Source organism: Jaculus jaculus, chromosome 1 (assembly GCF_020740685.1).
Source record: "Jaculus jaculus isolate mJacJac1 chromosome 1, mJacJac1.mat.Y.cur, whole genome shotgun sequence".
NCBI lineage: Eukaryota > Metazoa > Chordata > Mammalia > Rodentia > Dipodidae > Jaculus > Jaculus jaculus.
The window spans coordinates 297,505,519-297,522,701 of NC_059102.1; the positions used below are offsets into that span (position 1 = coordinate 297,505,519).

The 17,183-nt window shown below is 41.0% G+C and overlaps 1 protein-coding gene across 4 annotated transcripts in view; it reads left to right on the forward strand.

Moving 5' to 3' along the window:
* Positions 1 to 17,183, forward strand: part of Acbd6 (acyl-CoA binding domain containing 6) — a 183,740-nt gene that overhangs the window by 149,532 nt on the left and 17,025 nt on the right. For 3 of the 4 annotated variants that reach the window (XM_004658739.3, XM_045141757.1, XM_045141756.1), the window contains one exon: positions 16,391 to 16,421. The exons of the other annotated variant lie outside the window; for it this stretch is intronic. In XM_004658739.3, coding sequence (XP_004658796.2) covers positions 16,391 to 16,421 — 31 coding nt within the window. The remainder of the gene's footprint in view (positions 1 to 16,390; positions 16,422 to 17,183) is intronic. 4 annotated transcript variants of the gene reach the window in all.

Here is a 17,183-nt window from a genome sequence, read left to right on the forward strand (position 1 = left end):
ATGTTATACGGTTATTGCTTCTGATATTTTGGTTTTCTGGATAATACTAGAATGAACCTTTCTTTTAGGTTTTAAGAACATTTGAAGCATTTTTTAGAATAAATTTCTAGAAATACTAACAAAGTGAACATTTTCTAAAATAGTTCTACTAATTTATGCTCTTTCAATGAAAGTGAAGGTTTCGATGAATGAAATGAAGGGTCATATAACATTTGGAGGGGAGGACAGGGGAGGGGAGAATCAGGGTCTCTCTCTCTCTCTCTCTAGCCCAGACTTGCTTCAAACTCATGGCAATCCTACTTCATCTCCTAAGTGCTGGGATTAAAGATGTGTGCTACCACTTCTGGCTATAGAACATTCTGTGAGTGAAAAGGTGGATTTTGGAGCTAGGAGATTGAAAATTTTCATTGTAAAAGTGAAGAGTAAGAATATGAGTAGGAAAAGCCATTTTTTGGGTTTCTTTACTGTTCTGGATTGTTCTATCCAATTTGTTTTAAGAAAGAGAGAATTAGTGCACCAGGAATTACACAAGCATGCTAGATGTGAGACTGACCTAGGCTACATATTGTATGTACCCTACACAAATAAGAATTCTTAATCACATTTCTCATTTTTATTTGTTTGTTTTTGTTTTTCAAGGTAGGGTCTCACTCTAGCTCAGGCTGACCTGGAATTCACTATGTATGGTGGCCTCAAACTCATGGTGATCCTCCTACCTCTACCTTCTGAGTGCTGGGATTAAAGGCATGTACCACCACACCTGGCTCATTTTTGTTTTTGTTAATTCTTCTTGCTCCTTTTTTAGCAGCATGATATAGTTGAGAAAGTTTGTGTTTTTAGGTCACAAGGGCCTAGGGCCCTTGGGTAAGGTATATAGTATCTATAAGCTTCATTTTACTTACCATACAAATGGGCAACAATGTGCTGCAGAGATAGATGGCTTAGCCTAAGAATGCGTGTTCAGATCTCCAGGTCCCACATAAGCCAGATGCACAGTGACACCAGTGTGCAATGTTGCACATGCACACATGGGGTTCATGCATCTGGAGTTCATCTGCAATAGCTGAAGGCCCTGGCACACCCATTCTTTTCTCTCTCTCTCTCTCTCCCCCTCCCCCCCTTCTTTCTCTCTGTCAAATAAATAAAAAATAAAATAAAAATAAAAAAATAAATGGGTGGGCTGGAGAGATGACTTAGTGGTTAAGCACTTGCCTGTGAAGCCTAAGGACCCAGTTTGAGGCTCAATTCCCCAGGACCCACATCAGCCAGATGCACAAGGGGGTGCACGTGTCTGGAGTTCGTTTGCAGTGGCTGGAGGCCCTGGCACGCCCATTCCCTCCCTCCCTCCCTCCCTCCCTCCCTCCCTCCCTCCCTCCCTCCCTCCCTCCCTCCCTCCCTCCCTCCCTCCCTCCCTCCCTCCCTCCCTCTCTCTCTCTCTCTCTCTCTCTCTCTCTCTCTCTCTCTCTCTGTCTTTCTCGGTCTGTCACTCTCAAATAAATAAATAAAAATAAAAATAAAAATAAATGGGCAACAGCAGAGCAAGATCCAGGGAGAAAAACCCTGCTTTAGAAAATGAGGTGGAAAGGCAAGGATCTAGAAGTTGTTCCTATCTTCCACATGCACTATACTGTGGCACATGCATTGCTGCTCACCTGTCCATGACACAGACACACACACACACACACACACACACACACACACACACACGGGAATAACAGTATTATGAAATAAGGTTAATATGAGAGTGAAAATGATGTTTCTAGAACTTGTAGCACAACATAGGCTTCAACCAGTGTTTGTTCACTCTTTCCTCATGCTAATAAAGTATCAGGTATCTAGAAGTAAAACATTCTAAAACAGTTAAATTCTGCTTTGTATTTTTTAACTATATTTCTAATAAAATACCTTTTCTAAAGTGTATTTTATAGTTCTTTGCTTACTTCATTTTGTACTATGCTGTTGGCATTTCTTGGTGGTTGAAAAGATGAGGCTGAAGCTCTTCTCTCTTGAGACTGCTGATAAGTACTGGTCGGCATGTGGCCCGGGCCTCTAACAGCTGTCTGGATGCTGTGGTCTAAATGTCTGCAACTTGCCACCTCTCTCAGAGCTGCTGATTTCTGCTAGCAGCTCCTACTGCTGTTGCCTTCTTCTAATTACCAGTAGGCTTTGCTGGCCCTCTTAACCACTCCTGTTTCCTTGCTTTTCTTCACCGTTTGGCCTGCATGTCTCTTCATCAGATCTCATGTTTCAGAGGCAAAGACTGACTTCATTGCTTTTTCAACTCAAAATAATGGTTCTACAATGTGAGCAATTTGTTGCAGCATGTTTAATATGGAACTTACTGGCATTTTTCCCTGTTCCCCATAGCCTGTGGCAGGTACTTAATGCCAGAAAATAAGAAAACCCACCATATTTGCTTTTCTACAAATAGATTGTTTTTCTTATTTAGCTTTTATTACATGAAGAGGCTTGTGCTATAAAGAAGGGATGAAGGAAATAGTGGTCTGTCACGTTAATTTATGCCACGGTCCTTTCAAAGAAGCAGAACCCATTTTTATAAATAATATACAACACAGAAAAATGTAGAGCAGAGAAGGCTTTAGCAGGGCTCAAGATTATATTTTACTCTGTGAAGGAGTGGCTCCTGTGGAATCCGACCTTAGAGTGGTGGCTGTACCACCTATAAGAGTCAGAACAGAGCGCAGTCCAGATGGGATGGGCAGGAGCTACCATGTTTTGGCACCATCTTAAAGGGGATAGTAAAGAATTTAGAAACACCATGGCTGTGTTTTCTTTTCTCACATGACAGTATGGAGGGAATGTGTAGCACTGCATATTTTTATGCTTTTAGAATTTTGACTTTTAGCATTGGTGATTTTTATTTGTAAGCAGAGAGATAGGGAGGGAGAAAGAGAGAATGGGCACGACAGGGTCTCCAGCCACTACAAATGAACTTCAGATGAATGTACAACTGCATCTGGCTTTACGTGAATACTAGGGTATCGAACCCCAGTCATTAGGCTTTACAGCAAAGCACCTTAATCACTGAGCAATCTCTGTGGCCCTAGCATTGGTAAAATCTGATGCATTTAACATTATTCTGTTGTTTTATTTTTAATTCACTGGAGTAGTTTTATTTTACCCTAATGTATAATCCCTTATGAAGAGTTCAAACATGTGACCAATTCTAATTTATTGGAATAGATTTGGCTGTTCTTTATAATAACTTCATATTTATTAAATTTAAACATTTCCTTCAAGCTAAAACAGAAACAAAAAGCATAAATAATCATGACAAACAGCTCTCTTTCTGGTGTGGTCATTTGAAATGAAACAACCAAAAAATTTAATCAATTTAAATCTAGAAAAATTAGCTGATATAAGTTGTAAACCAGATGAGTAAAAGCTTTCACTTACTCATTCTTGACATTCAATTCCATTTGTTCTTTATAATATATTTCAAAACAGAATATCTATAAAGACTAAGGTTTAGGTTGCTGTATCCTTTTCTGAAATTTCTGAGAAAAATAGTGTAGAGTCATAATCATGCTCTACAATAAATTCTGTTTTAATACATGAAGAGAAATAACAGGTAAAGATATATCAATACACATGATGTAGTTTATGAAAGCATCCTAACAATAATAGTGTATCATGGTAGTTTTAAGTAATCATTAGGAGCTAGGCATGGTGGTGTACACCTTTAATTCCAGCACTCAGGAGGCAGAGATAGAAGGATTGCCTGAGTTCAAGGCCACCCTGAGACTACATAGTGAATTCCAGGTCAGCCTGGACTAGAGTGAGATCCTACCTCGAAAAAAACAAAATAATAATAATCATCATCATTAGTAGTGATAAAAAACTGATCAGGGGCTGGCGAAATGGCTTAGCAGTTAAGGTTAAGCAAAGCCAAAGGACCCAGATTTAATTTCAGGACCTACGTAAGCCAGATGCACAAGGGGCACATGCATCTAGAGTTTGTTTGCAGTGGCTGGAGGCCCTGGTGTGTCCTCCCCCTCTGTCTCACGCTCTTTCTCTCTCTCTGTCTGATTGCAAATAAATAAAAACTTATCAGGAAACTGGGCTTGGTGGTACATGCCTTTAATCCCAACACTCAGGAAGCAGAGGTAAGAGGATCATCTTGAATTCAAGGTCACGCTGAGACTACATAGTATATTCCAGGTCAACCTGGGCTTGAGTATAACCCTACCTCAAAAAACCTGTAAAAAGGGCTGGAGGGATAGCTTAGCAGTTAAGGTATTTGCCTGCAAAGCCAATAGACCCTGGTTCAGTTCCCCAGAACCCACATTAGCCAGATGCACAAGGGGGGCTCATGCGTGTAGAGTTTATTTGCAGTGGCTGGAGGCCCTGGTGTGCCCATTCTCTTTCTCTCCCTGTTTCTCTGTCAAATAAATAAATAAAAATAAAAATATTAAGAAAGAAAGAATTGGTCAGGTTTTATATTACTAAGTCATAAATATAAATAAATAAATAAGTGCACTGACCTTTTGCTACATATACATAGAAATACACAAAGGAAGAATTTACAGTTGAGTCTCAAAAGGCTACAGTTGGGTAAAGAGTGAAAATAATTACCTTCCCTTTATTCTTAGATACCAAGGTACCCAGATACACAAACAATTCAGAATTGGAAGAAAAAAATTCTGTTTTCAAAGGCCACTTCTTTTCTGTAGTACTCTTAGAAGACAGAAAATAGAATTAAAAGACACCATGTTTGGTTTCCTATCTTTCTATTCACCTTTGCCAATCAATTTTGTGATCATGGTTCTTAGGTTCATGGCATTGCTATAATTGATTTCTGGGTGGACTTGCCCTAAGTTGAAAGATAAGAAAAAAATTTCCATGTTTCACATTAAACACCAGGACACTTCAGCCTACAGCATCTGAACACAAAGCCTCAAAATTGGTCATGGTGGAACTCTGAGAACATAGCAAACAAGAAGTGGATTGTGGGGTGGTAGGTAAGCTGTCATGTTTGTAATTATAATTGGTTTTGTTAGCTTTTGTTTGGAACAACTAGGTAATAGGTAATTCTGTGTACATATGAATAATACTCAGATTCAGAGAAAGTATAGGTGGTTTATGGTCGCTTTATTTCAAAAGTAAAATTGATCATTTTTAAATTCTGTACGAATAACAAGTATAAAGAAAATGTGTATTCTTCTATAAGAAGAAGGTAAGAACCTTCAAGGTAATTCCTATCATTCTAATGCTTTCTTTATCTTTTTTCCTGTTTGTCCATGTATATTTTGATCTCCCAAATAGGAACATACTGCACATGGTTTTATAACCTACTTTATTTACTTAAGCTATAAACTTTTTTGTAGCCATCAATACTCTTCTGTGTATTCATACTAGTCATCACTAATTACAGTTAAGGTATGTAGATTGTAGTCTGCTTTGCTATATGTAAGCCAGATTAAACAAGGAGTGTCCCAGACTTGTTTGTTGCTGCGCATCTGGCATGGGCTTCCGTTCAAATGACTCATCCTCTGCCATACTCTACCCGCACAGTTAACATGACTAGAGAAGAAAAAGGTACAGCTGTGTTCACTCCAAGTTTATGGCCAGTCATCTCCCATGTTCTTACTGCTCAGCAGGCAGTTGTCACATCTCTCTTTTCTCCATTAACTCTCCCACTTTGTGCTATGACTCTTTTCTCAAAATTCGGACTGTCTTCTTCACCTTCCTTTTCTGCTGATGACCTTCCTTTCTATTTAGCTAAGAAAATAGCAGCCCAGAAGCAACAAGATAGAGAGAGAAGAAGGGGCCATGGCTCAACTGCCATTTCAAGAGCACACCCTAGTGCCTTAAATTTCCTCTACTAGGAACCATTTCCTAAAGTTTCCACAACCCACCTCACACTATTGCCACAGGACTAAGCCTTAAACATCACCTCTGGGGGGGGGGGGGGACTCGTCATTCCAATCCAAGCCATAATATTCTTTTTTTCATTTATTTTTGGTTTTTCGAGGTAGGGTCTCACTCTAGCTCAGGCCAACCTGGGATTTGCTATGTAATCTCAAGGTGGCCTTGAACTCACAGTGATCCTCTTAACCCTGCTGGGATTAAAGAGGTGCGCCACCATGCCCAACCATAGTATTCTTTTTTAATGAATATAAGATATAATGAGTTTCATTATATCTTCACACATTCATGGATGTCGTGTATTTTAGTTATATTTACTCCCAGTTGCCCTCTCTTGTTCCACCTTCTCCCCCACGCCCATCATTAGTCACTCACCTCTCTTCTAAAAATCCTTTTCATGTGAAAGAAAACAGGGTATATTCCTTTCTGAGTGTGGCTTATTTTGTTCTTGCAAATGGTGTAATCTTGTTCTTCTTTATCACTGAATGGACTTCTGTATATTTATATGCTACATTTCCTTTGCCCATTCGTGTGTTGATGGACATCTAGGCTGGTCTCAGTTCACTTCTGTACACTTCAGCACAGGAACAAAGAACATGTGCCATGGAAGAAATTCCTGTAGTCGAAGTGGGACAGAGCTAGCAAAGTCCTATGAGACAATCGTTTCATATTAAGCTTCCTGTTGGAAATTCTGGCTGTGTGAGTTATCATAGAGTGAAAATGACTCTCCTTTCCCCTGCTGGGGGAAATCTGCTCTTGTATAAAAATGTCTAAGTTTCTTGGTGACCTGCTGAGCATAAGCATATTACTAAGGAACATTTTTTTTAATTTTTATTAACATTTTCCATGATTATAAAATATATCCCATGGTAATTCCCTCCCTCCCCACCCCCACACTTTCCCATTTGAAATTCCATTCTCCATCATATTACCTCCCCATTACAATCATTGTGATTACATATATACAATATCAACCTATTAAGTATCCTCCTCCCTTCCTTTCTCTACCCTTTATGTCTCCTTTTTACCTTACTGGCCTCTGCTACTAAGTATTTTCATTCTCATGCAGAAGCCCAATCATCTGTAGCTAGGATCCACATATGAGAGAGAACATGTGGCACTTGGCTTTCTGGACCTGGGTTAGCTCACTTAGTATAATACTTTCCAGGTCCATCCATTTTTCTGCAAATTTCATAACTTCATTTTTCTTTACCGCTGAGTAGAACTCCATTGTATAAATGTGCCACATCTTCATTATCCACTCATCTGTTGAGGGACATCTAGGCTGGTTCCATTTCCCAGCTATTATAAATTGAGCTGCAATAAACATGGTTGAGCATGTACTTCTAAGGAAATGAGATGAGTCCTTTGGATATATGCCTAGGAGTGCTATAGCTGGGTCATATGGTAGATCAATCTTTAGCTGTTTTAGGAACCTCCACACTGTTTTCCACAATGGCTGGACCAGGTTGCATTCCCACCAGCAGTGTGGAAGGGTTCCTTTTTTTCCACATCCCCGCCAACATTTATGATCATTTGTTTTCATGATGGTGGCTAATCTGACAGGAGTGAGATGGAATCTCAATGTAGTTTTAATCTGCATTTCCCTGATGACTAGTGACGTAGAACATTTTTTTAGATGCTTATATGCCATTCCTATTTCTTCCTTTGAGAACTCTCTATTTAGCTCCATAGCCCATTTTTTGATTTGCTTGTTTGATTCCTTATTATTTAACTTTTTGAGTTCTTTGTATATCCTAGATATTAATCCTTTATCAGATATATAGCTGGCGAAGATTTTTTCCCATTCTGTAGGTTGCCTCTTTGCTTTTTTCACAGTGTCCTTTGTGGTGCAAAATCTTTGTAATTTCATTAGGTTCCAGTGGTTAATCTGTGGTTTTATTGCCTGAGCAATTGGGGTTGTATTCAGAAAGTCTTTGCCAAGACCAATATGTTGAAGGGTTTCCCCTACTTTTTCCTCTAGCAGTTTCAGAGTTTCCGGTCTGATGTTAAGGTCTTTAATCCATTTGGACTTAATTCTTGTGCATGGCGAGAGAGAAGAATCTATTTTCATCCTTCTGCAGATATATATCCAGTTTTCAAAACACCATTTGCTGAAGAGGCTGTCTCTTCTCCAATGAGTATTTTTGGCATTTTTATCGAATATCAGGTGGCTATAGCTACTTGGGCTTACATTTGGGTCCTCTATTCTGAAGAACATTATTTTTGATAAGGGCAAAACCTGATTATTAATCCAGACTAGGAGGAATTGCAAAGAAACCCAAAAAAAGAAAAAAAAGTGATGGGGACACTGCACTTTGAACTATCCTAAATTTATTCTAATTGGCATATTCTATGTGTAATCCTAAGAGCTACTTTTAAACATATTTTTTATTTGCAAGAGAGGAGGGAGGGAAGGAGAGGATGGGTGTGCCAGAGCCTCTAATCACTGCAGACAAACTCCAGATGCATGCACCACCCTGTGCATCTGGCTTTTCATGGATTCTGGAGAGTCAAACTCAGGTTGTTAGGTTTTGCAGGCAAGTACGTTAACTCCAGCCCACCTAATAGTGACTTTTACAATATATAATGGTGTCCGGGAAGCAGCAAGGTGTCAAAACTAAGATAAGCCCCTACCTGCTAACAGGGATTTCTTCTCATACCTGAGTTATATATCTCCTTAGAGATAGGATAGTTCTCAGGTAACTGAGTGAAGGTTCATGTGAATTACTACAAGGACTCCAGTCTTATGGGTATTAGTGGTTAGATCAACCCAAGAAGAGCACCTTTTGGACACAGCACAGTTTGATCCATTCTGTCGTTTCAACTGTTCATCTACACTGTGCCTCTTTCAGTCTAGTCCCTCTGTCTAGCAGTTTAGAGTTTTGTCAGTGCAGTGGTAGTTCCCAAAGCAGACTCATTGGGAATGCCTCTGGAGCTCTGAGTGTCCTCAGTTGCCTTCAGAGGGACAAGCAGTGAGTTTTGCTGCCTTTGATTCATTTCCTTTCAGTCAATGGCTGTCCTTTTCATTTCCATATCAACTATGGGAGTTATTTTTCTTTGTTGTAGTCAGTATGGAGAAAGACTTCTGTAATTGAAGGTGTAATGGTTTAAAGTAGAGCTAGAAATACCCAAATTTCCACTTGATCATAGACGTCTAAAAATGCATTCAGATGAAGCTTTGATAGAGTTACTACTTACCTAATGAGAAAGACTTAAGAGAATCAAGTCTTGTATTCTGCTGAATTTTGATAGCTTTTTCAAATATATACTGTTATTTTTGTAGGCTTTTTTTTGTTTTGTTTTTCATTCAGAGATAACTACTAAGAAGACTAGTAAATAAACTAGTTAGAAGTGCTTGCTGTGTAAGCATGAGGACCTAAGTTCAGATGCCCAGTACCCATGTAAAAATGCCAAGCATGGGCTGGAGAGATGGCTTAGCAGTTAAACACTTGCATCTGAAGCCTAAGGACCCCAGTTCAAGGCTCTATTCCCCAGGACCCACATTAGCCAGATGCACAAGGAGGCTCACACATCTGGAATTCATTTGCAGTGGCTGGAAGCCGTGGCACACCCATTCTCTCTATATATATATGCCTTTTTCTGTGTGTCACTCTCAAATAAATAAATAAAAATGAACAAAAAATGCCAAGCATGGTGGCACATGTCTATAATCCCAGTGCTGCAGAGGCATAGAATGAGACTCTGGGGCTAGGTGGCTAGCTAGTCTACTTAAATCAGTGAGGGACTCTGTCACAATAAATATTTTGGTTGGTTGGATGGTTGGTTGGTTGGTTGGTTGGTTGGTTGGTTGGTTGGTTGGTTGGTTTGTTTGTTTGTTTGTTTGTTTGTGAGAGAGAGAGGAAGAATGGGCACTCCAGGGCCTCCAGCCACTATAAATGAACTCCAGGTGCATGTGCCACCCTGTGTATCTGACTTACACGGGCCCTAGGGAATCAAGCCTGGGTTCTTTGGCTTTATAGGCAAGTGCCTTAACTGCTAAGCCATCTCTCCAGCCCTTTTTTTAATATATAAAAATTTTTTTTAGTTTTTTATTTATTGGAGAGAGAGAAGAGAGACTGTCACCAAAAAAAATGAAGTAAAGGAGCCTAGTGTGGTGGCATGCACCTTTAATCCCAGCACTCGGGAGGCAGAGGTAGGAGGATCACTGTGAGTTCATGACCACTCTGAGACGACATAGTGAGTGAGTTCCAGGTCAGTGTGGGCTAGAGTGAAATCCTACCTTCAAAAACCAAAATAAGAGGCATGGTGGTGCACGCCTTTAATCCCAGCACTTGGGAGGCAGAGGTAGAAGGATTGCTGTGAGTTCAAGGCCACCCTGAGACTCCATAGTGAATTCCAGGTCAGCCTGAGCTAGAGTGAAACCCTACCTCGAAAAATCAAAAAGTGAGAGCTACTACACCCGCCGTCCTTGGTTCAGGCTGACCTGGAATTCACTATGGAGTCTTAGGGTGGCCTCAAACTCTTGGCAATCCTCCTACCTCTGCCTCCCAAGTGCTGGAATTAAGGCATGCACCACCACGCCCGGCCCCAGCCTTCCTTTTTAACCCTACTTGTTTATTTGAGGCAGGGTCCCATACAAGGCCCAGCTGACCTGGCACATGCTCTGTAGCTCAGGCTGGGTCTCCCTGCCTCCTCCAAAGTGTAGCCATTATAGATATGAGCCACCACCATTCCTGGCTGTCTTTTTCTTCCATCTTTCTTTCTTTCCTCCTTCCTTCCTTTCTTATTTTGTAAATTTGTGTTTTAGAGACAACATCTCAAACCTGTGATTCTCCTGCCCCAACCTCCCAGGTACTGGAATTTCAGATTTGTGCCACCATGGCCAGCTAAACAATAAATTTCTTTGTTTGTCTTTATTCTGCTTTTTAGGTAGGGTCTTGCTCTGGCCCAGGCTGACCAGGAATTAATTTACTGTGTAGTCTCAGGATGGCCTCAAACTCACGGTAATCCTCCTACATCTGCTTCCTGGATTAAAGGCTTGTACTCTACCTCGAAAAACCAAAACTATAAATAAATAATAAATAAATAAAAAGTGAGAGCTACCATACCCCCAGCCTAAAATAAAAAACCAAAATAAATAAATAAAGTGAAGGGTTGGACTGATTGCTCAGTGGTTAAGGACACTTGCTTACAGGCCTGCCTGCCTGAATTCAGTTCCCCAACACCCATATAAAGCCTGGAACAAAGGGGCACATCCATCTGTCATGGGAGGCACAGCCAGGAGAATGCAGAAGTTTATGCACCAGCTAGCCTAGTGAAAGCCACAGTGAATGATAGACCTGCCTCATGCAACTTGGAAAACAAGGACAAACACTTGAAATTGCCCTCTGACCAGCACATGCGAACCTGCTCTCACATAATCAGGAAAAAAAAAAAGACACATTAACTTTCCAGAAACCACAAAAAACACTGCTTAAAAAATTATAAGCTTGGGGTTGGGGATTTAGCTCAGTGGATGAGCGCTTGCCTAGCAAGCGCAAAGCCCTGGGTTCGGTCCTCAGCACCGAAAAAAAAAAAAATTATAAGCTAGCTGGGCATAGTGGCACATACTTTTAATCCCTGCGCTCTGGAGTCAGGATCTCTGAGTTCAAAGCCTGACCAGAACTAAAGAGTGAGTTCCAGGTCAGCCTGGGCTAGGATGAGACCCTTCCTCAGGGAAAGAAAAAAAAAAGTATACTTTAAGTTTTCAAAATGCTTTAAACCAGGTATGGTGGCGCACGCCTTTAATCCCAGGAGGCAGAGGTAGGAGGATCCCTGTGAATTCGAGGCCAGCCTGAGGCTACATAGTGAATTTCAGGTCACTGGGCTAGAGTCAGACCCTACCTTGAAAATCCCACCCACCCCTCCCCCCCAAAAAAAAACAAGAAGTTGAAGGAGGAGGAGGTAGGAGGTTGTCTGAAAGAAGTCGTCAGTCTCAGAACTCAGAGTAAGATCTCAGATATCACCAATCACCTCTGCAGTGAACAAAAAATGATGCCCACCAAGTGACATAGAAAGTTTATCTTCACTTGTGCTTTAAGCCCCAGGATAGTATTGGAAGTGGGAACTGTATTTCTTATGTATTTAAAACTTCCCAAGCTACAAAATCAACTAAATGACCTCATGCTGCTCTTATCTCTGGGATGCTTGGCAGAAACATTCGAGGATAAACCCTGAACAGTTAACAACAGCACAAAATTTCTAGATAAAAGTCCACTTGAGGGCTGGAGAGATGGCTTAGTAGTTGAAGCATTTGCCTGCAAAGCCACAGGACCAAGGTTCAATTCCCCAGTACCCACATAAAGCCAGATGCACATGGTGGCACAAGTGTCTGGAGTTAGTGGCTAGACGTCCTGGTATGTCCTTTCTCTCTCTGTGCTCACGCTTGCTCTCTCTACCTCAAAGAAAAAAAGACCACTTGTGGGCTGGAGAGATGGCTTAGCGATTAAGTGCTTGCCTGTGAAGCCTAAGGACCCCGGTTCGAGGCTCGGTTCCCCAGGTCCCACGTTAGCCAGATGCACAAGGGGGCGCACGCGTCTGGAGTTCGTTTGCAGAGGCTGGAAGCCCTGGCGCGCCCATTCTCTCTCTCTCCCTCTCTCTGTCCTTCTCTCTGTGTCTGTCGCTCTCAAATAAATAAATAAAAATTAAAAAAAAAAAAGACCACTTGAGCTGCCAGTCCAAAAGTATAAAGCACACCAGAACAATCTAAATGTGGTAAATGGGCTGCAAAACATCTCCTTCACTATCCATCCCCTTTTCCTGAACTCAGAACCAGCTCCAGAACTGAAACTGTACCCATTAAACACCAGTTCTAGACTAGAAATGTAACCACTTGGTAGAGTGCTTGCCTACATGCTCAAGGCTCTGGTTCAGTCCTCAGCACTGCATAAATGGGGTGCTACTTCAAATCTTAATCCTAGTCCTCTGGAAGTAGAGGCAGGAAGATCAGGAACTCCAGGTAGTCCTTGGCTACATAAGGAGTTTGAGGCCAGCCTGTTCTAAAAACCTTGTATCAAAAAAGAAGGAAAAAAAATTCCCACCTTGACCCTGCCTTTCTTTCTCTATGAATTTAACTGCTTTAGATATATTAGTAGAATCATACATTTGTCTGTCAGTCTCTGTCTTTATTTCTCTGTGCTCTTTAAATTTGCCAGAGGAGGGCTGGGGAAATAGTGTTTAAGGTACTTACCTGCAAAGCCTAAGGACCGATGTTCAACTCCCCAGAGCCCACGTAAGCCAGACACACAAGGTGACGCATGCTCAAGGGAAAAAAAAACTTTTTTTTTAAATGTTAGAGGAAAGGACCTTCTCTTTTATACACTTCCATCCCCTGGCTCCATTTTGGAAATGCCTGTGAGAAAACTCTAGCAAGCATGGCTTGTATAATGAGCTTGCCTTCAGACCAAGATTATAGGTGCTGTGTTTTATTCAGTTAGAGTTACATGGCCTCCTCATGTCTTCCCCAGTTCCTGTCTTCCTGAACTAGCACCTACACCACTCTACTGCCTTACTCTGCTCTGCTTCCTTTTCTTCCAAAGTGTGTGTGTGTGTGTGTGTGTGTGTGTGTGTGTGTGTGTGTGTGTGTGTACACATATACCTTGCTAGATTGCTCTCACTGGTCTTGACCTTGTGGGCTTCAATGATCCTCCTATTTCAGCTTCCCAAGTAGCTAGTCCTATAGGTACACATCACCAAGCCCAGCTCAATCTGTCTTATTATTGCATAGCCTGATGGCTTATTACTTCCCCCTACCACCTGATCTTATAAGAACATCAGGGCCAACTCTGCTTCATTCACTTCTGTGTCCCAGTGCAGTAGCTAGAACTGTGCTGGGATATAATAGGAACTCAACAAATATTTTTAACTAGAAATCCAGCTGGAGATACTTATTTATGTTTGATGGTAAAGTAATTAAAATAAATTAAACTTCCTTCCTCCTCCCTACTGAAGATAAGGTATTAGAAATTAAGAAAGACTTAACTTTGAATATATGTGAACACAGTGATAAAACATAAAAATTTTGTCCAAGTAACAAGATAATATTCCTCCATATATATCTGTTTTTCCTAAAGTTGTTCTTAATTTTATTTGTGAGCAAGAAAGAGAATAGGCATTCCAGGGCCTCCAACTGCTAAGCCATCTCCCCAGCCCCAGAACTACACTTTTTTTTTTTTTTTTAATTTATTTGAGAGTGACAGACAGAGAGAGAAAGACAGATAGAGGGAGAGAGAGGGAATGGGCGCGCCAGGGCTTCCAGCCTCTGCAAACGAACTCCAGACGCTTGCGCCCCCTTGTGCATCTGGCTAACGTGGGACCTGGGAAACCGAGCCTCGAACCGGGGTCCTTAGGCTTCACAGGCAAGCGCTTAACCGCTAAGCCATCTCTCCAGCCCAGAACTACACTTTTTAAAGATGGATAGTTGTGGAAAATATAACTTTACATGAGGGATGCATAAAATTGTAGAATAATGAGCTCTTTCTGAAGTTTCTTTTAAAAAACTAGTTATGCGCAAGCAGATGAAAGAGTGAATATGGGCATACCAGGTCCCCTTGTCATTGCAAACAAACTCCAAATGCATATGCCACTTGGTGCATCTGGCTTTATGTGAGTGGTAGGAATCAACCCCAGGATGGCAGGCTTTGCACAAGCAAGCACTTTTAACCACTGACCCATCTCCCCAGCCCCTAAAATTGCTTTTTTTTTTTTTTTTTTTTTTCGGGACATTTTTGACCTAGTATAAGCCCATCAGGTTCATTCACACATACATATACTTTTATTGCTTAACACTGAAAACAAGCAAGGTAGATTTGAGCCCTAAGCCATTATGATCAATATCGCACTTTCGGACTTGCCTGCCCTCAGTTCTACCTAGGCAAGATATCATCTTCTGGAGTGTGGCTCGCATTGTCTTGCTGCCCTGCTTGGCATCCCTCAGCTCCTGTTCACTGCAGCTGCCTCAGCTCTCTCCCCACCCCTGATTTTAATCTCTGAGGCAGAGTAAGGCAAACGGGAGCAACATAAAGGCAGTATCTAAACAGTCAAGAAGCAAAGGTGATCACTCTGTGCTGCCTGATTCCTTGGGAGCTGTTCCCCATCTTTTACTTTTCTGAGGTAGCTATCTTTATGGTACTTGATGAACATCCCAAACCTAGCCATCAGGTTTGACACCCAGCCAAATGTACCCTCCCTACTCCCTCAAAATCTCTTTTTTCCTATCTCCTGTCTCCCACCCACATAAACCTCACCTCTGAATCCTGTCAGAATCTCCATCCCTAGTGGGAAAACAAGTTGTACTGCTTCATGGTTGCCCCTGCTCACCACCTGACCTTCCTGCCAAGCTTCCAGGTGCTAAAAGCCCTTAAGGACTGACCTTTTTCTTACTGTACTAGGTTTTTTTCTTACTGTTTGAGTTCCTTGTGACAGCTACTTGCTATTCATTTTGGGGGATTAAAGTAGTAAAACCTTAACTAAAACATTCTAGAGTCAAGCCACTCCCGCATTCATCATTTAGTGTGTGGGGAAGACATACAGGCTCCCCAGGAATTCTTTCAGTCATAATATCATGTAGTTCAGGAGTCCTTCATTACCAGGACATATTAGTTATTAGTGGTCCACATATTAGGACCTATGTACCAAATTAGCTACTAAATTCTACTTTTCATTTATGTTTTTACTGATTATTGGTTGTTCATGTACTGTGATCAGCTGCTTTCCATGTAAAATGTAACATTGCTAAGAAGTACTCATCTCTGTGTGGTGTGATAGTCTTAAAAGAAAATACTTAAGCCGGGCGTGGTGGCACACGCCTTTAATCCCAGCACTCGGGAGGCAGAAGTAGGAGGATCGCCGTGAGTTCGAGGCTACCCTGAGACTACATAGTGAACTCCAGGTCAGCCTGAGCCAGAGTGAGACCCTACCTTGAAAAACCAAAAAAAAAGAAAGAAAAGAAAAGAAAATACTTCAGTATTTCAGTTTTCTGAGTAATCTCTGGGAACTCTTGACCTTTGTAACTTCTGGAATTTTACATGCTTTGAAATCACGTATTTAATCTGGTTAGGAAGCCAAGAATCATTAGGGTGGAATTTGTGAGTCTTTGAAAAGACATTAAAAAGCTGCTAACTCTTACTATAAATCACAGATTCCTTAGATTGGGAGGCAGGCTTAGAAATCGACATCCTAACGTTGTCCAAGATAAATGATACAGTGTCAGTTTTTCTGCCACTAATCCAGTAACAAAGCTGCCACATTGGGTTTCTTACCCATAGGTCTGTTCTCTTCTTCCTCCAAAGCTGCTATAATGTACTAATTACCGTTCTAGTCTTCAAGGTAGCCCTTGACCTAAAGTTACTGTGAGATGGAAAGAAATAATGGTTTTTTTCCCATGTCTAAGAACTGATGGGGCTTTGATAGATCAGATTCATTCGCAGTAGTTTATATGCTTTCATACTTTTACAATTACTTGTGGACTTGTAACACCTATTATTTTATTCCCTTATAGGACAATGAAGGTCAGACGGCTCTTCATTATGGTAAGATATTTCAAAATTATTAATCCAGCTGGGCGTGGTGGTGCATGCCTTTAATCCCAGCACTCGGGAGGCAGAGGTAGGAGGATCACCTTGAGTTCGAGGCCACCCTGAGACTACAGAGTGAATTCCAGGTCAGCCTGAGCTAGAGTGAAACCCTACCTCAGAAAAAAAAAATTACTCCTATTTATGCATCTTCTCTCTCAACTTTATCTATCTAAGCCTATGTAGTGTTTGTAAAAATACCTGGTAGTTAATAGAAGCATAGTTAATAGAAGAAGTAATTCTTGTTGGAGATATGTTTAAATTCTTATTTACAGTAAATTAAGCATTTCTAGAGTGTTAGAAATGGAGGCTCCTCCAACCCCTTGCAGTGGACATTACATTCTTGCTACTACCAGTAACAACTGAAATGTTAATCATTGTCACTGTAGAATCTAGTATCACTTCTATAAGAGAAATGCTTCCTTAGGAGCTGGGAATATGGCTTAGTGGCTAAAGCTGCTTGTAAAACCTACTGGCTTGAATTCATTTCCCAAGCCACCAGCATTTAGCACTGCAGCAGGAAGAGACATTGGTGTGCCCATACACACATATGCAAACAAATAAATTAAACATATTTAAATAAATATTTTTACTTTTTTATTTACTTATTTATTTGTAAGAGAAAGAGACAGATAGAGAGTCAGCACACCAGGGCCTCTAGCCACTGCAAATGAACTTCAGGTACATGTGCCACCTTGTGCATCTGGCTTTACATGGGTA